The sequence below is a fragment of the Canis aureus genome, chromosome 25 (genome assembly GCF_053574225.1).
Source record: "Canis aureus isolate CA01 chromosome 25, VMU_Caureus_v.1.0, whole genome shotgun sequence".
Classification (NCBI taxonomy): domain Eukaryota; kingdom Metazoa; phylum Chordata; class Mammalia; order Carnivora; family Canidae; genus Canis; species Canis aureus.
Window position 1 is genome coordinate 38,611,832 of NC_135635.1, and position 26,969 is coordinate 38,638,800.

Genomic DNA, 26,969 nt, shown 5'->3' on the forward strand with positions numbered 1-26,969 from the left:
TGTGGCTATCCACTTTTCCTAACACTATTTTGAAGGGATGGTTCTATCTCCATTGACTATTCTTGGCTTCCTTGTCAAATATTTGTTGACCATAGGTGCAGGAGTTTCTGGGCTTCCTATCTGACTCCATTGATCTATGTGTCTATTTTAATGCCAGTGCCACAGTTTTCATTACTTAGCTTTGTAGTATAATTTGAAATCAGGAAGTGTTATTTTCCAGTTTTGTTCTTTTTTTCTCAAGGTTGCTTTGGCTATTTAGAGTCTTTTGTTGTGCCATACAAATTTTAGTATAATTTTTTTATTTTTGTGAAAAATGTCATTGGGATTTTGATAAGGATTGCATTGAATCTGTAGATGATTTATATGTATAAAATGTGTGTAGACATTTTAACAATATTAATTCTCCTGATCCATGAATACAGGGTATCTTTCCATTTGTTTGTGTCCTCCTTAATTTTTTTCATCAAAGTCTTGTAGTTTTCTGTGCAGTTATTTTACTTCCTTGGTTAGATTTATTCCTAATTATTTTAGTGTTTTTGATGCTATTGTGAATGGAATTGTTTTCTTTATTTCTTTTTCAGATGTTTTGTTGGTGGTCTATAGAAACACAATTATTTTCTGTAAGATAATTGTGTATCTTACAACTTTATCGAATATGTTAATTAATTCTAGAAGTTTTTCATTGGGATTCTTAGGATTGTTTTATATATGGGATCAAATATAAATAAAAGCAATTTTGCTTGTTCCTTTTCTTTGGATACCTTTGATTTGTTTTCCCTGATTGCTCTGGCTAAGACTTCTAATGTTGTGTTGAATAAGAGTGGTAAGAGGGGGTACCTTTGTCTTATTTCTGATCTTAGAGAAAAAACTTTCACCTGTTCACCATTGATTATGATGTTAGCTATGGTTTTGTCATATATGACCTTTATTGTGTTGAAGTATATTCCTTCTATACTTAATTTTTGAGCATTTTTATCATAAAAGAATGTTGTAGTTTGTCAAATGCTTTTTCTGCATCTATTGAGATTATCATATGATTTTTATCTTTTATCCTATTAATATGGTGCATTACATTTATTGATTTACATTTGCTGAACCATCCTTATATCCCAGGTATTATTCCTATTTAATCATGATGAATGATTTTTTTTAATGTGCTGTTGAATTTGGTTTGCTATATTTTGTTGAGTTTTTTTGTATCTATATTTATCAGGGATAATGGTCTATAGTTCTCTTTTCTTGTAGTATCTTTATCTGGCTATTGTATCAGAGTAATGCTATCCTCATAAAATGAATTTGGGAGTGTTTCCTCCTTTTCATTTTTTTTGGAAAAGTTTGAGGATTTCCATTAATTCTTTAAATTTTGGAAGAAAGTATTCCATTTGCACTTGAGAAGAATGTATATTCTACTGCTATTGGATGGAAAGTTCTGGATTTGTCTCTTGGGTTCATTTGCTCTAAAGTTATTTTCAAGTACATTGTTTTTTTATTGATTTTCTGTCTCAGTGATCTTGTTGAAAGTGAGCAATTGAGAACCCTACTATTATTGTGTTATTTCCTATTTCTCTCTTTGGGTCTTTTTATACTTTCTTGAAATATTATAGATGCTCTGATGTTGTGTGCATATATGTATATTTGTTTGTTTTATCTTCTTGATGTATTGACCTTTTGCCATTATATAATAACTATCTTTGTCTCTTGTTACCATTTTGGGCTTAAAGTTTATATTGTCTTATATTAGGATGGATACTTTTTTGTTTTTGCTTGCATAGAGTATCTTTTGCTATCTCTTTATTTTGAATCTCTGTATATGTTTGGAGCTGAGGTGAATCTCTTGTACTCAGCATATAGTTAGGTCTTGTTTTTTAACCATCCAGCCACTCTATGCCTTTGATTAGAGAACTCAATTCATTAACAATGAGAGTAATTATTGATAGGCAAGGACTTGTTAATGCCATCTTATTGTTTTCTGTGTTTTATGGTTCCATTTTTTTTCTTCCTTTCTTTATGCTTTCCTTTGCAATCAGTGATTTTCTGTAGTGGTATGCTTTGATTCCTTTCTCTTTATCTTAGTTTATATTTTAGATTTTTACTTTGTGATTCCAATGAGGTTTACATAAAATATCTTGAATATATAACAGTCTATTTTATGTTGATAGCAATTTAACTTTGCTTCCATGCCAAAACTCCATCTTTTACTCTCCCTCTTTTTACATTTTTGATGTCATCATTTACATTTTTATTGTGTCTCCATCGATTTAGAAGTTGTTGATGCTATAGCTATTTAAAATATATATATTCATTTATTTTAGAGAGAGAGCTCGGAGGCAGAGGGAGAGAGAATCTCAAGCAGACTCCCTGCTGGGTGCAGAGCCCAATGCAGGGCTCGATCCCACAACCTGAGGTCATGACCTGAGCTGAAATTAAGAGTCGGACACTTGCTTTACCAACTGATCCACGTGGGCAACCCTGTATTTTTGTGATCTTAACTATATCTGGACACAGCGTTTCATTTGGCTCAGGAAACTTTCTAGAGCAGAGTGTCTCTCATGTGTTTGAAATCATGTTTGTTTTCTGGGGACACAAAATATGCCAGATGTGGTTTATTTTTTCTTGTTCTAGGTGGGATTTATATATCCTCTAGGACTCTAGATTCTTTTAATAAAGAACACATATTACTTTATTTTTTTAAAGAGATTTTTATTTATTTATTCATGAGAGAGGAGCATAGGCAGAGGGGAGAAGCAGGCTCCCTGTAGGGAGCCTGATGCAGGACTCAATTCCAGGACCCTGGGATCATGCCCTGAGCCAGAGGCAGATGCTCAACCACTGAACCACTCAGGTGCCACAAACACATATTACTTTATTTTTTTAAGATTTTATTTATTTATTCATAAGAGACACAGAGAGAGAGAGAGAGAGACAGACAGACAGAGACATATGCAGAGGGAGAAGCAGGCTCCCTGTGGGGAGCCTGATGCAGGACTCGATTCCAGGACCCCAGGATCATGACCTGAGCCGAAGGCAGATGCTCAACCACTGAGCCACCCAGGTGTCCCAACACATTTTACTTTAGACAAAGATCTAGTTTCTAGGGTTGTTTATGAGAGTGTGTGGGTAAATACTGTTATTGCTGTGGGAATACTTTGGGTTGTGACAGTGTTGAAAAATATATGTGTTGTCAAATATGTAGTTTTACTTCCTCCTATTTCCAGCTTAACATAGCAAAGTAGTACGTCATTCAAGTTCACTAAATATATATATGTAGGTATACTTAAAGTAATATTGTAGCTTAAGCAAGAATGCAGGAGAAGGGCCATATTCTGAAGACGGAATTTAGGAAGGCTCTCTAAGATGCTAGATACTTGTTTTTGTGATCTCAGGCTGCTCTAACAAAATACCATAGATTGGTGGCTTAAAAAACAGGCATTTATTTCTCACAGTTCTAGAGGCTGGAACATTTGAGATCATGATGCCAGCATGGATGGGAACACAAACATTCAGTCTAGGACAGTACTGTAGAAGAAGTCAGGGACCCTGATGCTGTCTTTATCACAGAATGTTACATTTCATTTGCCTTTGCCTTAACAAGCTTATTTTTCTCTCCTGTAGGAGGATTTGGGGATTTAATCAATAGCTCCACCATCCTCTTCTCAATTCCAAAACAAAAGTTCCTGTGTCTTTCCATACAATATATGTACACTGTGTACATTAAAAGCTTCAGCTCAAAAAAAAAATAAAAATAAAAGCTTCAGCTCGATGCTCACATTGTCTTTTGCTATCTTGCACACAACTTACTCAGCTCAGAGAGCTTTTTTTCAGAGTACTTTTTTTTTTAAATTTTTATTTATTTATGATAGTCACACACAGAGAGAGAGGCAGAGACATAGGCAGAGGGAGAAGCAGGCTCCATGCACCTGGAGCCCAATGTGGGATTCGATCCCGGGTCTCCAGAATCGCGCCCTGGGCCAAAGGCAGGCGCTAAACCGCTGTGCCACCCAGGGATCCCTCAGAGTACTTTTTAAGGCAGAATTTACCTCCAGCCTGTAATTACCTTTGAAAATATAGCATCCATAAATGAGAAAAGAGAGATGAAGGAATGCTTATTAAAGTTTCATTAGGCATAATGATTATTCTCTTAGGGTATTGAATTGCTAAACTTTTTGTTTGAATGAGTGAAAACACATTGAGAAATGTCACATTACACACTCATCTAGTGATCTCAACATACTTAGTGGAAATTTCTACTGGCAGTTTTTGGGTGTTGCTTTCCCAATTTCCTTTTGCCTTTGCTGTCTCCCAGAGTGAATCAAGGGAAACCTGTCTTTGAAAATACTTCTTCTTTTGACTTGTCTTTTATTTAGGGAACTTTCTGATCTTACCAGAATAAGTAACATTAGTGTTCGGTCTCAAGTATTTCTGATGGTTTACTCCTTTACCCACAGAAACACACACTTGGGGAAGAAGTAAGAGAAGCTCTAGTTCTCCCAACCACAGGACAGCAAGAGATTTAACCCATGATGGGGCAAGCAGAACCTCAAAATAAACGTGAGTACATTCTCTCCTCTCAGTTTTAAGGAGACAAATATCATTACAACTAAGATTTAAAAATACGAATTGTTAGTAGTTAATAGTTGTGAAGATTGAAGATGATGAGGAGGAAGAGTTAAAGGAAATGTCAAAGACTTTGGTGAAGAGGAAGCTCATAGATTCAAATATGTTGGGTAAGAGAAACTTCTTTGTGAAACATAAATTCGGCCAAGAAAGAAGATAAATTATACAGAAAAAAAAAAGATGGGAAGAAAGAGAGTAATTTAGGAAGATTCTTTTAAAGGCAAGAGGAAGAAGGAAGATATACAAAACACACTGAATAAGGCTCAGTTTACCTGAGGCTCTGACTTTATCCCATTTTAAGCTGTACTTAAAGGACACAATATCTTTGTATTACAAGAATATTAAGCCATATTTTTGGGAAATAGGAAAAATGTGAAATACGTAATTTTTAAATTAATATTTTTGCTTCACCTCATCACTCCACCATGGCAGCCTTCAATGGGACCACATTGTACACTGGTCCTGAAATACATTTTTTTTAAAGATTTTATTTACAGGCAGAGGGACTCGATCCTGGGACTCCAGGATCATGCCCTGGACTGAGGGCGGCGCTAAACCACTGAGCCACGCAGCCTGCCCTGACATACACCTTTTTATGTAACAATATAAAATGTCTTGAAGACTTTTACTGTCAATACACACAAATATATAGGATTATTTTAATCACTGTGAAGAATTCCATCATAGAAATTCATCATAATTCAGAATATTTACTATTAATAATGCACATGCAATAATTGGTTTCTGGTGCTTTTTTCTACTTCCAAAAGTGCTACATTGAATATCCTTCCATATAAATAAGTTCAGTTATTCCTTTTTTAAAAAAAGATTTTATTTATTTATTTATTTATTTATTTATTTATTTATTTATTTGAGAGACATAGAGAGAGAGCACACATGAGCAAGTGGGAGAGAGGGAGGCAGAGGGAGAGTGAGAAGCAGACTTCCTGCTCAGCAGGGAGCCCACCTTTTGACTTTTGATGTGGGGCTCCATCCCAGGACCCTGAGATCATGACCTGAGATTCAGGCAGATACTTAACTAACTGAGCCACCCGGACATCCAGTTCATTTATTTCTTTTTTATTTTATTTTAATTTTTTTCAGTTCACTTATTTCTAAATGATAGAGCTCTAGAATTGAAATTGTTGTGGCAAATGTAATTCATTTAAAAATTGATAAGTGCTTGGGATGTCTGGGTGGCTCAGCGGTTGAGTGCCTGCCTTTGGCCCAGGGCATGATCCTGGAGACCTGAGATGGAGTCCCACGTTGGGCTCCCTGCATGGAGCCTGCTTCTCCCTCTGCCTGTGTCTCTGCCTCTCTCTCTGTGTCTCTCATGAATAAATAAAATCTTTAAAAAAAAGTTGGTAAGTGCTGCTAACTTGATCTAACGGCTTTCTAATTTATAGTTTAGCATAAGCATGTATTTCCTCACCAGAAGAGTTTATCTCTCCTCAATCTTGCTGACACTGTGTATTTTCTATTTTCTTTTAAAAATCTCATATGTGAAAAATTATACCATAATATTGTAGTTTACATTTCTTTGAGCATACTTTTTTGTTTAATGACTGTTTATAATTTTAGCAAATTAAATTTTCAGCAAATTTCCTGGTCAGATTTTTGCTTAGTTTTCAAACTGATTTTTGAAATTCTCTATACAGTCTAGACATTAATATTGTGACAAATTTTTCTTTCATATGTCCCTTGTGTTTCAACATTTTTTTGTGTTATATAGATGTTTTAATTTTATGGACCCAAATTATCAATTTTTTATGATTTTCAGGTTTTCTGTCTTATAAAGACTTTCCATTCTAAAAAATTGTTCATATTTTTATGTATGTATGTATGTTTTTATCAGTAAGCTCTAAAATTGATTTATTCAGGAGGAAATCTTTAAGCTCTCCTCTAGATCTAAAGTATTATGATTTCATATTTAGCTTGCTCTTCAGTAGAATATTTTCCCGAGTTCTTGTGGCTGAGGAGACAATATATTTATTTATCTTTCCTTTTATCCTAGTAGGAGGCCAGCATCTGCAGCTGATCCCTTGGGCCACTGCTGTTTTTTTCATCTCACTTCTCAGTGCTTGTTTTATTGCAAATTGTTTGGGTAAGTTATTAACAGAAATGAAACTCTGTGAATTATTTCCCCAAACAACTTTCAAAAAGTTTCTCTAAGCCTTTTGTTATTTTGATTTTCTCCCAATATTTCAATCCATACTGCTTTTTAGGGTCTTGACTTTAAAATCCAGAGCTGCATTTTTAACCTTTGATGGTACTGTCTCGTGTCAGAGAATGAAAAATGGGAGTCAAACTCTTTTCTATACATACGAAGGTTGGTGACTGTAGTAAATCATGCCACATTTTTGACTGAGATTATAAAGGGCTGCATCTTATCAGTAAACAGTAACCAGCAACAACCCAGTTTTCAGATGGACTGTAGTCTGGTTTTGAAAAGAAGAACAATTGAAAGATTTGTTCTTTCTAATAGCAAGACCTTGTATAAAGTTATTATAATTATGGTAATATTGTATAGGTGCAAGTACAGATAAATAGACCAGAGGAGAGGAATAGAGAGCTTAGTTACAGATCCTGCATGTATGAACTCTTTATATAAAACAGAAGGGGATACTGCAGTTATCAGGAAAGGACAATTTTGTTCAGTTCATGTGCTAGAGGACCATTGAGTATCCTTATTCAAAAAGTGAAATTGGTCTCCTGTCTTGTATTATGTACAAAATCAACCCGAGGTGGATTATTGGCCAAAATGTGAAAAGCAAATCAGTAGTGCTTTTTAGAAGATAAATGGAGAATATATTTATCCTCAAGGCAGAGAATGATTTCTTACTCGTGCTAGCCAATGGAGAAAATAAAGTAAGAATACTGTGCAACAGAAATATCAAGAAAGGGGATCCCTGGGTGGGATTAGCGCCTGCCTTTGGCCCAGGGCGTGATCCTGGAGACCGGGGATCAAATCCCACGTCGGGCTCCCGGTGCATGGAGCCTGCTTCTCCCTCTGCCTATGTCTCTGCCTCTCTCTCTCTCTCTCTCTGTGTCTGACTATCAAAAATAAATAAAAATTAAAAAAAAAGAAATATCAAGAAGGAAAACAGCCATAGGAGGTGTTTGTAATGCATGTAATGATTAAAAATTAGTGTACAGTATATATAAACAATACTTTCAAATCAATAGGAAAAACTCCTGACAATACAGCAGAAAAGTAGGCAAAATTTTGAACAGGTACTATAGAAAAGAAATTGGAAATGTTTAATAAACACATACAAAAATGTCAACCTCATTAGGTTTCAGGGAAATGAAAATTCAACTCACAATGAGATACCACTGCACAATACTAGGATGGCAACAATTAAAAAGTCTGGTACTATGAAATGTTGATGATGGTGTGGAGCAACTGGACCTCTGATGAGTTGCTGCCGATGGGAGCATAGAGCAGTACAACCAGCTTGGAAAACTTTGCCACACTGGGTGATATGCTATATGTTGGCAAATTGAACTCCAATTAAAAAAAAAGAAAGAAAACTTTGCCACTATCATAGTTGGCAATATATATATCCTACAACCAGCAATTCCACTCCTAGGCATGTATCCTACAGAGATGCATGCTTCTGTGCTCTAGGATGCATGGTCAAAATGTTCAAAAGTGGTATAATTCATAATAGTCAAACACTGGGAGCAATGCAAATATCTACCAGAAGAATATATAAATATATTTTAATTCATTAAGACAGTAGATCACTTTATAGCAATAAAAATGAATGGATTATGGTTGTATGTAACAATATAGATAAATTTCAGAAATTACACTGAGCAAAAGCAGAACCAAAAGAGTACATATTTTATGATTTTATTTATTTAAAGTTCAAAAGTAGTCAAATGTGATCTGTATGGCTTAAGGATATGTTATTAAGTGGTAAAATTGTGAAGCAAAGCACAAAGTGATTACTTTAAAAGCCATGGCATAGTTATCTTTAAGAGAGAGGAAGTGGGTTGTATTTGGGATGTGAAGGCCATCTGGGGGTGTTGGCAATACTGTGTTTCTTAAGCTGGGTTGTTGTTACCTGAAGTGGTCACTTTTCAATAATTTGATAAACTGTACATTTGTGTTTTTCATTTCTTTGCACTCAGTTATATTTCTTTTTTTTTTTGCACTCAGTTATATTTCAAAGTAAAAATATTTATTTATATTTTTTAAGGGAGAGAGTGTGTATGAGTGGGGAGAGGTGGAGGGTTGAGGGAGAGAGAGAGAGAGAGAGAGAGAGAAACTTAAACAGGCTCCATGCCCAGCACAGAGCCCAATGTGGGGCTGGATCACACAACCCTGAGACCATGATCTGAGCCAAAATCAAGTCAGATGCTCAACCAAGTGAGCCAACCAGGCACCCCTCAAAGTAAAAATACGTAAAAGACCAATAAATGTATATAGCTCGTAAAACTTGGCAGAACTATCCTGGTGTTCACTAAAAATCTCCACTCGAACACATATTCTGATAGAAAAATATGCTTAAAAGCATATACACATGAAGGTTTGCAGAACTACTACCATAAAGCACAACATGGATAATATGATACTAAAAATATTAAATTTCAACAATTCTTTTCAACCTATTCACCTGGAGCTGGAACAAAGGACCTGGGAAGTAAGAATAGGGGATAGTTACCTTAACTCAGGAGAAGAGAAAGATCAGAGTGACCAACTCCCATTTCCCTAATTAAATGGTTATAGAAGAAAAGAAAACTAAAGCAACAACAACAACAAAACAAAACCAAAAAAGCTAACTCTTTTCCCTTTTGACAGTGACTCATCACAACTTTCTACGCTGCAGTAAAGGCATGGGAGTGTTCAAGTTACCAGAGTACCACACGAAGCTGATATGTACCAGAGAGATATCAAAATTGAAAGGTACAGATAGCAAAGGGCACAGGAGAATTTATTTCTTTCTTCCATTTCCATTCAGGTTCATGATCTGGATTTAAAGTTATCAGTACTGAGCAGCCCTGGTGGCTCAGCTGTTTAGCACCACCTTCAGCCCAGGGCCTGATCCTAGAGACCTGGGATCAAGTCCCACATCGGGCTCCCTGCATGGAGCCTGCTTCTCCCTCTGCCTGTGTCTCTGCCTCTCTCTCTCTCTCTCTCTCTCTCTCTCTCTGTCTCTGTCTCTCTGTCTCTCATGAATAAATAAATAAAATCTTAAAAAAAAATAAATAAAGTTATCAGTAGTAAACCAAGAGAGATTAAATCATAAGATGAGTATCTGGTGCAAGAGGGAATGTCAATAAATAGGAATAGATTTCTCATGACTGTAATCAGTTGTATAACTGGAGAATATAACTACACGTCTAAGGTCCATTTCCAGAAATCCAAAACATAATACTAATTTAATTCCATTTTCTTTTGATTCAGGTGTATCTTAAGGACTGTTTCCTGCTAGAATAGAGAGCTTTGCTGAAGTGACTTCCTCTCTTTTATTATGCGGGAACTTGTAAAACCTCATTTGGGAGGATGAGGAAACCCTTGAGAGTTCTATAGGTTCTTTACCCCCTTTAGATAAAATTTCCTGCAAAAGGCTTTGTTTTAGAAACACTTCATATATGAAGCAAATAGATGTAGGGACATTGAAAAATGATGATGTCTTCTAAGAGAATATCTTGTAATTTTCTTATAGTCACTATGTGATTCAGATACTTTTGTTCAAAAAATATTTAGAAATGTAATTTTCAGGATTTTTGAAAGAGGGGGAACGAATGATTTTGTGAATCCTGGTATTATTCCCCAAAATATTAACTGTATAGTTAACAGCATAGCTATGCAATCTGTTACAGATGAAATGCTCCTTTGTAAGTGATTTTTGTTTTAATTTCTCACCAGGGAGCAGGGGCAGTTGCTGTCCTTTTGGCTGGAGAGCCTTCCAGTCCAACTGCTATCTTCCTCTTAATGACAACAAGACCTGGGCTGAGAGTGAAAGGAACTGCACGAGTATGGGGGCTCACTTGGCCACCATCAGCACAGAAGCTGAGCTGGTATGTTAGGAGGCTCCCATCTGTCTCTCTGTTCATTTGAATCTCTTTGCAGAGAAAAAGGAATTTCTCTGCTCTGCGTCTATGCCTTTGCTTCATCTCTTTTATCTTCCTCTCTCCTTTTTCTTCATCTGGCCAATGTCTGGTCTTTCCAGATATGATTTTTGTGTCATTTCCTCCAGAAAAGTATCCTGACCACCTTCCCTTCTCCATCCTCCCTGTTCTAATTTGGAGATGCTTCCGTGTACTTTGTGCATTGTGTGATAATAGCTCTGAGCTTATCTGTTCTCTGCCCATTCACTTGGTAGAGGGTGGGGCCCTGCTTTTCTAATCTTTGCATCTCCAAAGTCCTGCACAGTGCTAAGCACACTGGATAGGTCTTGATAAAATGTTTGGTAAGTAAGTGAATAAATGAATGGTTTAATCAGGACTGAAATAGCTTCTTAGGAGAAAGCATAGGAAAAATAATTCAGTCGTATGGTTGTAATTCTAAATTTAAAAGAATTCTTAAGTTTAATTCAGTTCTTTAAAAACAAATGTGTTTCCTCATCTAATATACATCCATATATGAACAAGAGCTCATAGTCTACCCTTTCCTAAGTTTGGGGGGTTTCCTGGAGGATTCTGTTCCAATGGCTTTGCAACCTATAGGCTCACTGACTCTTTGAATAAAATGGAACTTAATTTAATACACAAGCAATTAAAGAAGGCAATTTTAAAAATGAAAGTTTAAAAATTTGGATCCTATTAAGCACTGTGCTAAGGGATTTGCAAGTCTGATCTCACTAACTCTTCACAGAAACTCTGTGAAGTAGTAGAGTGGTCCCTTTTGAAGATGAGAAGTCTTGGGTTTGGTGAGATTAGAGCACTTACTAACATTACACAATATATGGGAGAGGCAGGGTTTGAAAGCAGATCTTACTGAAGACAGTGCTTTTGTGCTTAGCTGGTAATCTAGATCTTTTCCCTCTTTTCCTAACATAACAGTTATTAAATAACAAATGCAAATATACTTATAAAAATTTCTATTTTTATGCAGAACTTTATTATTCAATTTTTGGATAGACAGTTTTCATATTTCCTGGGACTTATAGATGAGAACCATGAAGGCCTGTGGTCGTCGGTGGACAAAACACCATTTAAACCAGATATTTTGTGAGTATATTGACTGGGGTGAAAGAGCTTTATAGGTAAAGGTGAGAAAATAGTAAGCAGAAATCATTTGGGCTGGAGTATACTGATGTAGAAATGCTTACTCAGAATAGAACACCATGTGTTGTGTAACCTTTATACTAATATACTACAATACTTCTATCAGACAGTGCAGCTCTAAAATTTTCACCAGAGGGATTTTCTATGCATGTCCCCTGACCCTCACACACACACACACACACGCACACACACACATATATATGTTTGTTTTTTTTTTTTTTTCATTTCAGATTTCGGCATGAGGATGAACCCAACAATCAGAAAGAAAATTGTGTTGTCCTTGTTAATGCTCAAGACAAATGGGCCTTGAATGATTTTCCTTGTAACTTTGAGACAAGAAGGATTTGTAAGTTACCTGGAACAGCATTCAACTAAAAACTTCCAAAGGAGTCATTGTGATGGGACAGAAAAGAAGAACCAATTAGATTCAGGCAGAATGTACCTGTACCATTGGAACAGAGAAAACATGCTGGGAGAGTAGAACATTTTCAGTTAGGGTAGCCTTATTTATTTTTGTTCTGTTCATTCAAGATAATGTGTTTTTGTGTGGTATGGTGGCGGGACTCATCTTTACTATGAGAATTTGTTTTCATTAACTTTGCTTTCTTGATACTATATCAGAGCATTTACTTTTCAACTGGTGTGCATCAATTACATATTGAACAGAGTGGCTCCAATGATGCAGTCTCTTAGTCTTTGTTTTCCTCTACTCAGATTCTTAGCTTTTAAGATTCAAACATGAGGTATTCCAACTGGTAGTGGTATGCCTTTTTTTTTTTACTCCAAATATGACAAACTCATTAAATTTTTAAAAAATATTTACTTATTTGAGAGAGAGAAAGAGAGGAGGAGCAGAGGAAGAGAGAGAATCTCAAGCAGATTCCCCACCAAGCACAAGTCCTGACATGGGATTGTGAGGCTCAATCTCACAACCCCGAAGTCATGACCTGAACTGAAATCAAGAGTCTAATGCTCAGCGAAATGAGCCACTCAGGCTCCCCCTAATCTATGTCTTGCAGTCTGATTATTTTTCATTACCTTCATGGTGACCAGCACAGACCATCTTTCTTACCTGGGTTATTACAGTGGACTTCTGACTGGTCTCCCTGTTTCTACCCTCAGCCCCTGTCAATGTTTCCAAGTCTCACAGCACTTCTCCTATTCTTCATAATTTCTTTAAGGCAGCTGATAGTAATTTCATAAAAATAAATGCAAAATTTATTAGGACATTGTGGTAGTCCTAGAAGTTTGAAACACTTACAAAATTTAAAAACTGGTTTTGTCTTTGAAAAAGAAAGATGTGTTAAAAAGGCAAACAGGAAAAAATATAAATAAAAGTATAAGTTAAATCTTCCACACTGAATTCCAGTCTCTTAAATGCCTCTTCAGAGAAACTATGATTATCATAGTTTTTTTTTTTAAAGATTTTATTTATTCATTCATGAGAGACACACACAGAGAGGCAAAGACATAGGCAGAGGGAGAAGCAGGATCCCCCTGCGGGGAGCCTGATGCAGGACTCGATCCCAGGACCTTGGGATCATAACCTGAGCTAAAGGCAGACATTCAACCACAGAGCCACCCAGACACCCCTGATTATCAGTTTCTTATATGTATTTCCATATATGTTTAAATATGTGTTAGATAAATGTATGTATGTATATAACCTACTATTTTTACACTGATGGAAACATTATCTACATCATCTTAAACATCTTGCCATTTTTTTCTCCCATAAATCTCAGAGGTTTTTGTTTGTTTTTTCATCATGGTAAGTATACTCTTTGATCCCCATCCCTTCTTTCCCCTTTTCCCTACCACCTCCCTTCTGGTAACCATCAGTTTGTTCTCTATAGTTAAGAGTCTGTTTCTTGGTTTGTTTCTCTCTCTCTTTCTTTTCCTTTGTTCATTTGTTTTGTTTCTTAAATTCCACATATGAGTGAGGTCATATGGTATTTATCTTTCTCTGGCTGACTCATTTCGCTTAGCATAATACTGTCTAGCTCCATCCACTTGTGCAAATGGCAAGATTTCCTTTTTTATGGCTGAATTATATTCTGTTGTATATATGACACATCTTCACTATCCATTTATCACTGGATAATTAGACCTGGGCAGAATGTATCTGTACCATTAGAACTTGGGTACTTCTGTAGTTAGGCTATGTAGATAATGCTGCAATAAACATAGGCATGCATATATACCTTTGAATTAGTGTTTTTGTATTCTTTGAGTAAATACCCAGGAGTGTGATTACTAGATCATAGAGTAGTTCTATTTTTAATTTTTTGAGGAACCACCATACTGTTTTCCACAGTGGCTGCACCGGTTTGTGCTCCCACCAACAGTGCAAAAGGGTTCCTTTTTCTCCACATCCTTGCCAACACTTGTTTCTTTTGTTTTTGAGTTTAGCCTCCTGACAGGTGTGAAGTGGTATCTCATTGTTTTTTTCTATTTGTATTCCCCTGATGATGAGCAATTTTGAGCATATTTTCATGTGTCTGTTGGCCACCTGGATGTCTTCTTTCTTTGGGGAAATGTCTATTCATGTCTTCTGCCCATTTTTAATTGGATTTTTTTTTTTTTTTTGGTAAACATCTGGCATTTTTTACTTAAAAATACCGTTTGGAAAATATTTTATACCCTGTTCCGTATAAGCAAATAGTATTTCATTATATTAGTATATCCTAATCTGAAATAATCTTTAAGTGGCAAAAATATTTCCATTATATAATAAAAATCAATAAAATAATGGCTGTGAAACAAACCATGAGAACAATCCTAGTTCAGATCAGAAAAAGAAGACAGTTTCAAGAGGATTTCTTTTCCTCATGAAAATATGGGACTGATAAACTGTATTTGAATACATTAAGAGGTGATGTACAATTCTGCATAGTTAAGGGATGCATTATTAATCAGTACATAGAAAACTGGATAAATAACAAATACTGCCAATATTAGCTATACAAAAAGCAAAATTTTTTTTTTCCAGCACCAAAAATCAGTTTTTTAATAAAGGATGCCAAGGTCACATTACCCTCTTGAATACATTAAGAGAAAAGATTCCATAGAGAAAAGATTCCATTCCAGATCCCACCCTAAGCAAAATGTTTTTAAGGAAGTATATAATATAATCATGATACAGTACAAGATTCAGCTGTGAATAATATTTACATATGTATAACATATCTGTAAAAATTTTTGATAATGAGTATGTATCATTTTTACCAAATGTATTAGAATGATTTTTCATTAAAATATTCAGAGGCCCAAATGGTAATATTTATATCTTAACAATAGTTTACTTTGGGAATATTGTCTTGGGAATACAGATAATTACTTACTCTTTTATATTTTGTAACTTCTGGCTTTTCTGGTATCTAAGTATTTTTGTAGGCCCTATTGTAAAATATTATATTTTAAAATAGTTTCAACCAGATGATCTACCCCTCAGAATTTTCCAGATAAATAACTTTAAGCACGAAACTCTGATTGTTTCTTTTCTTGCTGAACTTGAAGACAAAGTTAATTGTATAATAAATTATAAATGTATGGTGAAATAATGTGTACTGATACTTGCATATATCTTTCAGTATTGAAGTAAAATTTAAAATATCAAATTATACCCTACAGAGAAACAATGGTGAACAAAAGTATTTCCATAGGTCTTTCAGTGTGTCCTCATTGATGTTTATAATTTGAAAAAAGGGAATTAGAAAGTAGAAGATACATATACTGGATTACTTTTAGGTTGAATGACTTTTGGTTTAAAGGCATTTTGGTTTCAAAACCACATATGGTCACTTAATACCTTAGAGGAATAAACATTTGTAAGGAAAAATATATTTTATATTAATGTCCATGAATTAATGATGTATGAATTTTGAGGGTCTCTTTGTCAAGCTGTGTGCAAGAAACATGGTTATTAAAGGTGCTATGTTCCTGAAATATTCTTGAGTAACCTTATCAGTATTGAAAAAATAATATGCAAGAAGTGAATAGGCTTGAGGTAGGAAATTGTCAAGCTGAATGTTCTCTTAGAACAATTTGACTGTTGGACCCTGGCCCTAGCTGAGGAATAGCCACAAATTCAGGTGAGATTCAGTTATTCAGTGGAAGAGAATAAAGAGAAAAGGGAGGTGCTGTGTTGAATAGACTGAGTAATAGTCTGTTTGGAGCTGAAGCTTAGCATGGCCTGCTCCTAGCGAGACGCAGTAAAGGTCTTTAGCTAGAAGTCCACATGTCTTTGGAGCAGGAGTAAGTTTTATGACTTGAAGGAGTCTTACTCACTGTACAGGAAAGCATAGTTGAGGGTACATGCTTGGGCAGGGGTAAAAATGAATGAAGCAAATCCTGCCAAAAGGAGCATTCTTTTCTTTTCCCAGTATTTGTTAGAGAATTGCTTGGTGAGTTTTGAGAAGTCCTGAAACTAATATGAAGAAAAATGCATGTCAATCAGTATCACAAATTATAACATTTAAAACTACTTATTTTATATCAAAAGCAACACAGTCCTTACGAAGTCCCTATGAAGTCCTCATTAAGTGCAGCACATGCAGCACATACTTCTCTCATGCTGGAGTTATATTCATGCTCTTTTTCCTCCGTATTTATGCATTTAAGTTGTGCTTTCTGTTCTTAGAGAATTTTTTTGTTGCTTGAAACATTTATTTCTGGCATTTCACAAATCCGAAACATGTTGAAGAAACAGGGAACATCATTCCAGTTTTTCCTTGGATTTGAAGAGTCTCGAATGGTGGCACAGTCCTCCACTGTAACTATATTATTGGGCTCCCCTACATCCCAGAAGCTAAAAGAGAGTAATGCAGGAGATTTAAAATCCCAGCTACAAGAATCCAAGTGACCTAATGTGCTAGACAAATTACATTTGTTCTGTGTAACTTCACAACAGTTTTGTTAGTTAGGCATTATAATCTCCATTTTAATGATGAGAAAAAGGAGTCCCAGAAAAGCTGAACCATTTGTCTAAGTCAATAGAGTTTATGAGTAGCGAAGCTGAACTGGATCTTCCTGACTTTCTATTTTGTCATGCTCCCTCATGAATGTAGGCTCATAATGAGAAGTTACTGATATTCTGATGGATTTGTTTCCTTCGCACTCAATATCACATCTTACATTTGGTTCCCTTTATTACACATCAAGTTGGTGTTAACTTTGGTACATGCTTCAGTGGTGCTCCAGGGCTGTTGTGAAGCAACTTTCTAAAGTCTCCATCCAACTGGACTATTCTCTTAGGACTGACCTGAACCATCTCGACCTTTCATTTCCTCAAATGCTAAGTGAAGATTGATAATGTCAGTGTATCTCAGAATGGTGTAATTTAGGTAAAAATGAAATAATGAGGGGATCCCTGGGTGGCTCAGCGGTTTAGCGCCTGCCTTTGGCCCAGGGCGAGATCCTGGAGTCCTGGGATCAAGTCCCACGTCAGGCTCCCGGCATGGCACCTGCTTCTCCCTCCTCCTGTGTCTCTGCCTCTCTCTCTCTCTCTCTCTCTCTCTCTCTATCATGAATAAATAAATAATCTTTTTAAAAAATGAAATAATGAATGAGATAAAAACTGAAAACTCCAAAGTGTTGTGCTCTAATGATGTAAGGTCATTATTAAAGAGAAAAGAGACATTATTTCAAGGGGCTTCCATGCTTTCACTCCATAAATCTGCTTTCTCAAATCACTATTTTTGTCTCATTTACTAGTTTGGGGCATAAGACTCTGAACTACACTCTTTCTCTCTGCTGCATTTCCAGTGAATTAGTCTTTAATTCTAACCCTCTCCTTATTTTCATCTGTTATTTACCCTTTATTCAAATAGTCTCAGAAAGTGGGAGCACTAGATCCTTATGCTTTCTTCATCTATCTTCTTGCATGTAATATCACCAAGAGTTGACCTGAAAATATCTCATGGAACAGAAGGAGGTTCTGAGAACTCCCCTAAACAATGGTCTAACTTCGAGATTTAAGACAGCGTTAAAATTCTTCTGCGAGAAAGAAATTACCTCAGAGATTCTGTGAAAGGTGTGCCATCTACCCATTGCCATTGACCCTCTTTCACCTGGTCTGTCAGTCCAATATAAAACTCTTTCCTCTTAGGTTTCGCAAAGAAAAGGAATTCCTATGGAAGCAACACATTAAAAAAAAAAAAAAAAAGATCAATTGTTTCAATTTTGAACAAATGTTGAAGGTAATTGTTATTAAAAGTGATAAAGCAGGACCCAGACTACAGATGATAGATAAGTGGCTCTGAAATTGTAAGATCATGGAGAATTCTCTCCTAATTTTTTTTATGGTGGTAAAAACATACATAACGTACATCTTTAACAGAGAAGGAGGTTCTCAATATCTCATTCAAAGTTTATCTACTGTTATTTGTAGCAAAATTTACTGTATATATACATCATAAACATTATTAATCGCAGCTTAAAGATAGTAGACATATCCTTGACATATCTGACATAATCATATGATATGTTCATCAACGTAATAGCCATTCTAAAATGAACTGCCAGGTGATCCCCGGGGGGCTCGGCGGTTTGGCGCCTGCCTTTGGCCCAGGGCACGATCCTGGAGTCCCGGGATCGAGTCCCGCATCAGGCTCCCGGCATGGAGCCTGCTTCTCCCTCTGCCTGTGTCTCTGCCTCTCTTTCTCTCTCTGTGTGTCTATCATAAATAAATAAATAAATCTTTAAGAAAAATAAAACATAAAATGAACTGCCAGCCCTTTTTTCCCCATCTTACTGATAAAGAAGCTAAACACAGAAATGCCTTTTTTAAAAAAAGCTCTTCTGATAATGAAAATAGAGTAGTATCTACTTACAGAAATAGTAGGAATAGCACACATTTTAATACATTTATTTAACAAATAGTAATTGCGGGCTAAACACTATATACATGTACGAAGAAAGAATAGATCCTATGAAGAAGGTTACACTGACACCAGAGGAGTCAATGCACTCCAACTACCTGCTCCTCCTGTGTGTTGATAACAACCAGATGAGCTCCCATGTTGGAGCAGTTTTTTAAACTCGATGTCCAGGACATAGTATTAGTAGAAAAGAGGTAGCAGCTAGATTGAAAATGTACCCAGTCTGACGGACAGCAATTCTTGACTGAACCTAGGAGAGAAGTTTCCATGAGTGTCCTAGCCCAGAGGAGCGCCATGTAGCATTCTTCTAAGCCTTGGAACAAGACTATATATATAGGAACTTTGGGAGTATATTTTTGAGATTTCCAAATTCCCTATTCTATATATATATTTTTCTCCTTCACCTCATTGGAAGCAAGTGAGGAGTAAAATGAAAGTGCATTTCTGAAGATAATATCTTCCACTTCTAGATTTTCTGTTCAGACATACATCAAATTTATTCTAAAAGTTTTCTATCATATCCCCCAAATCTCCTTGAACTTCTTACCACCAATTCCTCGGCATTCTCATATAGTACAGGCAAGATTTTACATTTTGTTTTTGAAAAACAGGACATCCTCCAACTACTTTACTCATCCTCAAATCAATCTAGAAGCCAAAAAAAAAAAAAAAGTGTTGATATATAAATGTTGATGTTCAAATTTGAGGACTATTATACCCAATCCGTCATTGGAGCAGGAGAAGTCCATGAAAGCCTCATGTAGCTGGAACTTATTCTCGTCACAGAGTTGAAAGTTATGATATGTCACTGTAAGGAAAGGGGCAGCGTTAATGTTCATTCCTCTTGAAAAAAAATAAATTTGATCATTTTTGTATTTAAAACAAAAGTATCAATAATCATGATTTTTTTTCTTTTCCTTCTTTCTTTTTCCCTTCTTTTTTTACACTCTTTGTCCTTCTACATGGAGAGGCACTGAGATTTACTTACTCAAAGAAAGAAGAAGGAATTCACATTAAAAAAAAAAAGATTCTATTTATTCATTCATGAGAGACACAGAAAGAGAGGCATAGACACAAGCAGAGGGAGAAGCAGGCTCCATGCAGGAGCCTGATGTGGGACTTGATCCCAGGACTCCAGGATCACACTCTGAGCTGAAGGCAGATGCTCAAGCACTAAGCCAACCAGGCGTCCTGAGGGAATTCACATTTTATGGTTTTCCTGATTTATGAAGACAAACGTACTCAATCTGTGGTCCCAAAACCCAGAGAAAACAAATACGTTTTCACTCTTATGCCTACCCTTCCTTCCTTTCTTTCAGAAAGTGATTTTGTCATGTCTCTGGCTAGGATCCCATAGAGAAGTTTACCCTAATGATAGGAGGGAATACAAAGGAGAAGACTCAAGGCCACCAAAGAGATGAAAAAAAATGTCTATCATGAGAAATGTGTCAGAGGTTGCTGAGATGGGGTAACCATTCTGTAGTATTTGGGATTCTAGTTGAGCAATAATCTCCAGAGAAATAGGGAAGAAAGTGGAACAGAAATATCCTTTGGGGGAGAAAAGAACCCCCAGGCAACAAGAAAGGTTTATCCTAATATTCACCAGGGAGATTAAACTTGCCCTTTAGAACTCACCAAGACATCTGGTGATAAAACAGACACTTAGCAGTAGAATGGAGACCCCAGCAATTGTCCTTAAGAGCACTTGGGAAGAGAAGCATCCTCTCTCTGTAGAAATAAATATGCAAACATGGTCAATCTTCCCCTTGCAAGATACAAAAGAGATTTGTTTTTTCTTTTTAAGATTGTTAAATTAAAAAGTTAATTAAATTTTTAAATTAAATAAGTTTAAAAAACCTTATTTATTCATGAGAGGCACAGAGACACAGGAAGAGCGAGAAGCAGGCTCCCTGTGAGGAGCCCGATACGGGACTTGATCCCAGGACCCTGGGATCACAACCTGAACATAAGGTAGATGCTCAACCACTGAGCCTCCTAGGTGCCCTACAAAAGATATTCTTATTCAACCACTTCTTTCCTTCCACTTGCACTGTTCTATATGGAGTAATTCTCCAACTTCAGCATGCATCAGAATCATTTAGACAGTTGGTTGGAACACAGATGATGGCACCTCACCTCTAGAGTTAACAATTCATTAAACCTGGTAGGGAGCCAACAAGTTCCCAGAAGCTGCAAAAGCTACTGGTCTGGAAACCATCTTTCGGAACCACTAGAATAAACCATTGCTAATCTTTTTTTTTTTTTTAAAGATTTTATTTATTTATTCATGATAGAGAGAGAGAGAGAGAGAGGCAGAGACACAGGCAGGGGGAGAAGCAGGCTCCATGCAGGGAGCCCAACATGGGACTTGATCCCAGGACTTAGGATCATGCCCTGGGCTGAAGGCAGGCGCTTAAACTGCTGAGCCACCCAGGCTGCCCTAAACCATTGCTAATCTTAAGACTCATGACCCGAGAGAGATGTGCAACTTTTCCTTCCTAAGCCTCTCAGGTTTCGACCCTTCTTTGTCTTTCCCTTTCTCCCTCTCATCTTCTCTGTTCTTCTTGTTTCTTCCCTACTCTCCTTTTCCTGGTGTCTCGTTTCCCAAGCCCTCTGTAAATCAATTCAGATAAAATGTAGGCCATCTTCTAGTGGTTCCCCTCCTCCTCCTTCCTGACACACATTTTACAGACAAGGAAAGTGGGTTCCAGAGAAGTGAGGTGACTTGCCCAAGGCGACACAGGGAAAAGGTGGGCAGAGCAGTCTGATTTAGCTCTCCCTGGAATCCAGTCAGTGATCCTCAGTATAATATACCATCCCTGACCACTGCCTCAGCTTTCTCTCTTGGGTTCTGTCTCTGTCTTCCTTCTTTTGCTCTGGTGGAGACTTTTCTATTGTCCCATCCCTCAAAATATTTATCACCTCTTCCCAAAGGAAAGATCTACAATAGAAAGGGAGAGTTGCAAATTTTACCTGTGCCTTGGGATATAGATGGTTGGGATGAATTCATTTTCTCTCTCTCTCTCTCCCTCTCCTTCGCTTGTCAGTTTCTGAGTCCAGAAGTACTTTGTTAGTAAGATTCAAGGAAAACGAATCTTTTTTCTTTTTCTTTTCTTTTCTTTTCTTTTTTTTTTTTTTAGGAAGTGTGACCTTAAGACATAATAATATGAACATGTTCTGTGGTTTTGCATTTCAGTCAGTGTTTCCTTTATTGCATAAGGATGAAAAGAAAAGGGAACTTACTGGATGACATGTCTGTCTTCTCATTTTAGGAAGCACAAAATGGGGAAATGGTGAGGTGGTTAAGTAGCATCAGAAATGGGCTGAGCCTGTAGATACACCAAGGGCTTAAAAATACTGTTTTGTTTTGGTGGATAAAATGTCTCTACTTTCCTTCAGACCTCACCCATCCTTTAGTTTGTCCTTGACATTTGTGAGGCCGACCTCTACATTTCCAATTTCACTTTCCATCCTTACCACCACACATTTGTTAACAAGGGACAGAACCACACTTGGCACAGAGCTAGGCATACAGTACATGCATTTACAACTTAGCCATGTGAATTCCTTTTCCTATTTTATGGCTTTGTTTTTTCTTTCTCCTTCACTGGCATCTCTTGAACCTTCTTGATTTCTCTCACGCTTGTGTATGTTGTATTGTGGATTTATATCTCTTCTATCAAAGTGCTCACCACTATGCAATCTCACAGGTCCATCCCAGCTGAATCACCTCATGTGGTGTGACTACTTTGAAATTCAGCTCCATTCCTATGTCAAAACACAGCTTCCGGAAACTTCAAGACTCAGCAGATAGTGTCATTCTATTCTACTGAATTATTTGAGGATTTTTGTTTTGTATTGGTGCCTATATTAGGAGAAATAAATTTGAATGTCAGAAGAAGCAATTTCAATTAGACAGGGGGGCACCTGGGTGGCTCAGTGGTTGAGCATCTGCCTTTGGATCAGGTCATGATCCCAGGACCCCACAGGGAGCCTACTTCTCCCTCCACTTATAGCTCTGCACCCACCCCTCCACCCTGTCTCTCATGAATAAATAAATTATATCTTAAAAAATTCAATTAGACATGAAAATATAATGTTTCTCTGGAAGGTTAGGTAGATGTAGTAGTGTTCCACTCCCTTCCATAAAAATACTTAAGAACAGGATCAAACTGGTCTCTATTGATGAAAATTCACAAGTGTCAGGAGGCATTAGTAATATACATATATGACCTGGTAATCAGTACACTGTGACTCACAGATTTCACATCTTAGAAAATATCCTTGTTCTCAAAGGGACTTTTTATTGTTTCGATGTATTACGCAATTTCTTCTGCATCCTTTATTTTACAGTTATGTAGATTTTTTTTAAAAGTTAAAAAATTCTACATGTATATTTTATAAAAGATATGCATATCTAACATGGGTTTTATCAGCCAATTGCTTTTGACTGGTAAAAAGAAATTATCTAGTGGATGGGTTAAACGAATTATTAAATGATGAATCATAGTGACTACAGTCCATGATTTATTAATTATGATCAATCTGTAATAACAAATATCAAGAAACAATTATATGTTAATTTTATGAACATGCAATTGACTAATGTTAATAATCAACAAATTAATATCTTACTAGTCAAAATACATGTATATTTTATCCTTTGTCACTTTTTCCAAATTATAAAAGCAATATTTTTATTGTCAATAGTACGAGAAAAATGTGGCAAGTAAAAGAACTCCCATCTGTGCTAAGTGCACCCTTCTAAAGTCAACCAAGCTTAATACTATACATTAATGTCTCAATGTGTATACATGCTTAAAGTATATACCTTGAGACATTTTCCAAGCTTAAGTCAAGTTTATATAATATATTGCTTATTTTTGGTCAAATGAGATCATACCTGCAATATTTTTATGTTTTAAAAATCACTTTTATAGTCACCAATGTATTTAGGTATCTATCTTAACTCTATTGTTTAAACTTTTTCTGTAATCTATAAACCAGGCACAAATAATTTATAGTTTTTCCTTCCTCTTACACATGAGGTCATGGCTACCTTTATATATATTTGCAGGTGCACATCTTTTGGCTCAATGATACATGCCAAATGTTAAAAATAATTATTTGACTTGAGCTTTCATCATAGAATAACATTATAAGCCATAACCATAAATATAAAATTTTATCTGAAGGCAATTTTCTTTGCAATTGAATATTAAACCTTATTAAGTAAATGTAACACAATGGCATTACATTTGGGAGCACTGATTGCTTGACAGAGCAGCTGGTACATGACTCATGCAATCAGTATGCTGCTATATTTTTGTGTGATATAAACTTCCTCTTCACTGTGGGAGAATAGAGAACAAGATATTTTTGGACACTTTACTCTTCTGGAATCTCTTATTGCTACTCTTTAACAACAATAAGAATTTCTTTCTGTTTCAAATATGATTTTCCATGAATTTTGTTAAGCAAGATTTTGGAACTTTTCTGCCTATGAAATTGCAAGATGGCAAAATTGATATTCTGCTGTTAATTCATCTGTGTAAAATGTGAAAAATTCCCATGTAGAATTTAACTTAAAAGACCTGTCACCTAAATGGAAGTTAAATAACAAAACAAATGACTTATTTCATCTTTAAAGATTTTAACGTCTTTCAGAGGTATTCTGCAAAGATTAAATGCTATAATTAATTTCTGTTACATTTGTATTATTAGCTCACATTTTATAAATGTATGTGAAGCATATTATTTAAATTTTTCTGAAAAATTTTATTAAAGCTATGAGACATTGTACTCCTCATTTTCTTTAGAGATTTATTTATTTATTTATTTATTTGAGAGAGAGAGAGAAAGAGCATGAGTAGGAGGGGCAGAGGGAGAGGGAGGGAGAGAATCTTAAGCAGACTCTTCATTGAGTGGGGAGCCCAACACAGGGTTCCATCTCATGACCCTGAGATCATGACCTAAGCTGAAACCGAGTCAGACGTTTAACCAACTCAGCCACCCAGGTACATCTGCACTCCTTTTTAGTATTTGTATTCACTACCAACTTTCTTATGTATTTTTTAATTAAAAAAAAAAAAGAACTTTAGAAGAGAGATTATGAAGATATAACTATTTGAAATGGTAGCTGTAATGATGATTAGATCATAATGCACATTCCTTAGTGAATTACTTGGCATGCAGGTCCCAAGCCTTCAATTAAGTGGGGCTATCTCTTCCCTGACCCTCCCTTCCCCTTCAACCTCTCCTTTCCCATCCCCTCCCTTTCAGTTTAGTTCTGTTGGGAGCAGATTGGGAAGAGGCTGCTACAGGTCTCTTGAAGACTCAGTCAGAGATGAGCAAAGTCATGGGAATAGCATGTAAAACACATGAAAGAAGCAAGCATCTTCTAAGGCCTAATGAATTCTATTTGGGGGACAAGAACAAGTTATTCATTTGCTTTTTCCCATGCTGGTCCCAATTTGATGCTACTGCCTCTGGTTCTAAAAATTCTGCTTTGGGCTTCAGTCAGCTCTCACTGTATTTTGGCAGCTGAAAAATCAAATCTCTTTCCTCTGGCAATAGAACCTCTCTGTGAAGCTATCTTTGATACGTTGATAATGTTGCCCTTGTGCTTCTTATATATCTCAATAAAGGAAAGTGTTATTTCCTATCACAAATTCAATTATCATCTTTTTCCTCAGTTTATAATCAACAGTGGCCTTAAATGTTTGAGATTTACTATGTGAGCTCTATGATATTTACCAAGAGAAAGGCAAATGCACAGGGAATGGAGGAGAATGTCGGAGCTCAATGCAGTGATCTAATATAATACATTCATTCACAAACATGATACTATGTCCCAAATAGGAGGGATTATTTGCTGGAGATCATAAATATTGAGTGACAGAACAAGATTTAAGACCCAGACCTCTCATTTCAGTGGTTAGTGCCATTTTCCCCCTATTTCCTGCTTGCTTCCTTACTAGAGAGTAGGTTTTCTCCCAAAGGCAGTTGAGAAAATAAAGTGGCCTTCACAGAGTCTGCCATCAAAAGGCCACAGACCCTGGATTTAAGAGCAGTCGTGGAATTCTGACAGCCTTTTCCTGAATTTACAAAGTAGAGCAAAGGAAAAATGCACATTGTCTACACATAGGATTTCACATAGGAATTAAACAATTCATACATTTTTATTGAGATATAATTTACATATAACATTGGGTAAGTTAAAGGTATACAACATGTTGATTTGATACATTTATAGATTGCAAGATGATTACCACTGCAGCATTAGCTAACACCTCTGTCACATCCTATAATTATTATTATTATTTTTTAAAGATTTTATTTATTTATTCATGAAAGACACAGAGAGGGGGTGGGGGGCAGAGACACAGGCAGAGGGAGAAGCAGGATCCATGCAGGGAGCCCAACATGGGACTCCATCCCAGGTCTCCAGGATCACACCCTGGGCTGAAGGTGGCACCAAACCGCTGGGCCATCGGGCTGCCCTATAATTATTATTTCTTTTTCGTGGTGAGTACAGTAAGTTCTGGTCTCTTAGCAACTTGGAAGTCTATAATACAATACTGTTGACTATAATCTCCATGCTGTGCATTCAGTCTTCAGGAGTTATTTCTCTACTAGTTGCAAGTTTGTGTCCTTACATAATATCTCCCCAAATATTTAATGAGTATAAGCAATGTGGATGGGATAGATGGTACCTGTTTATGAAGGTATTATCATAGTAATTCAAGTAGGAAAAAGAAGCAGTGGTGTAAGAAATACCTGACAGCTACCATCTATCTGTACTACTCATTTGTTCTTTAATATATGTCACTCAGTGGGTTAAGCTATTTACACAAATCTCATCTAATGCACAATGATCATAATGAGGTCTTATTATTAATCTAATTTTAATGATGAGTAAATTGAGCCAAGATGGAGAGGTTAGAGGGCATGCTCCATTACATTAAGATGTAAGAAATAAAGTCACATTTTGAACCCATTAAAAAATTCTAAAAAGAACTTCTTCATAACTATTTAATATTAGTTAAATATTAAATATTAGTTAAAAATTTTAATGAAATTCTTGGTATTTGACTTTGTATACAGATTTATCAACTTTTTCAAAACCATTATTGTAGCATTTTATTCTTTTAGGTAGGTTCTAAGCCTAACATGGGGTTCAAACTCAGGATCCTGTAATCAAGATTGCATGCTTTACCAGCTGAGCCAGCC

At 36.2% G+C, this 26,969-nt stretch overlaps 2 protein-coding genes across 11 annotated transcripts in view; one reads left to right on the plus strand and one right to left on the minus strand.

Moving 5' to 3' along the window:
* Nucleotides 1–15,804, plus strand: part of CLEC4D (C-type lectin domain family 4 member D) — a 41,078-nt gene extending 25,274 nt beyond the window's left edge. For 4 of the 10 annotated variants that reach the window (XM_077871190.1, XM_077871191.1, XM_077871192.1 and 1 more), the window contains 6 exons: nt 4,446–4,548; nt 6,629–6,718; nt 9,425–9,529; nt 10,496–10,647; nt 11,684–11,799; nt 12,087–15,804. In XM_077871190.1, coding sequence (XP_077727316.1) covers nt 4,518–4,548; nt 6,629–6,718; nt 9,425–9,529; nt 10,496–10,647; nt 11,684–11,799; nt 12,087–12,231 — 639 coding nt within the window. In that variant the 5' untranslated portion in view covers nt 4,446–4,517 and the 3' untranslated portion in view covers nt 12,232–15,804. Of the gene's footprint in view, nt 1–4,247; nt 4,549–6,628; nt 6,719–9,424; nt 9,530–10,495; nt 10,648–11,683; nt 11,800–12,086 lie in introns of those variants that run through there. The other 6 variants (XM_077871195.1, XM_077871196.1, XM_077871197.1 and 3 more) reach the window with 4 other exon arrangements.
* On the minus strand, nt 14,378–21,865 carry CLEC4E (C-type lectin domain family 4 member E). The gene is made up of 6 exons (XM_077871189.1): nt 21,711–21,865; nt 20,373–20,465; nt 19,456–19,545; nt 18,836–18,987; nt 17,872–17,987; nt 14,378–16,666 (listed from the first exon to the last, which is right to left on the minus strand). Exons 1-6 carry the CDS (start codon nt 21,745–21,747, stop codon nt 16,495–16,497), a joined length of 660 nt encoding a protein of 219 aa, XP_077727315.1. The 5' UTR covers nt 21,748–21,865; the 3' UTR covers nt 14,378–16,494.
* Between the last annotated feature and the right edge of the window lie 5,104 nt (nt 21,866–26,969).

What these genes read in the sequence shown, in the direction of transcription:
- CLEC4E (XM_077871189.1), bottom strand. Translation starts at nt 21,747, where the DNA reads ATGAATTCATCCCAACCATCTATATCCCAAGGCACAG. An exon ending in ATCTATATCCCAAGGCACAG is followed by an intron (nt 20,466 to 21,710) that starts GTAAAATTTGCA and finishes TTATTTCTACAG; the next exon opens with AGAGAGGATGCTTCTCTTCC. An exon ending in TCAACACACAGGAGGAGCAG is followed by an intron (nt 17,988 to 18,835) that starts GTAGTTGGAGTG and finishes TTGCTTCCATAG; the next exon opens with GAATTCCTTTTCTTTGCGAA.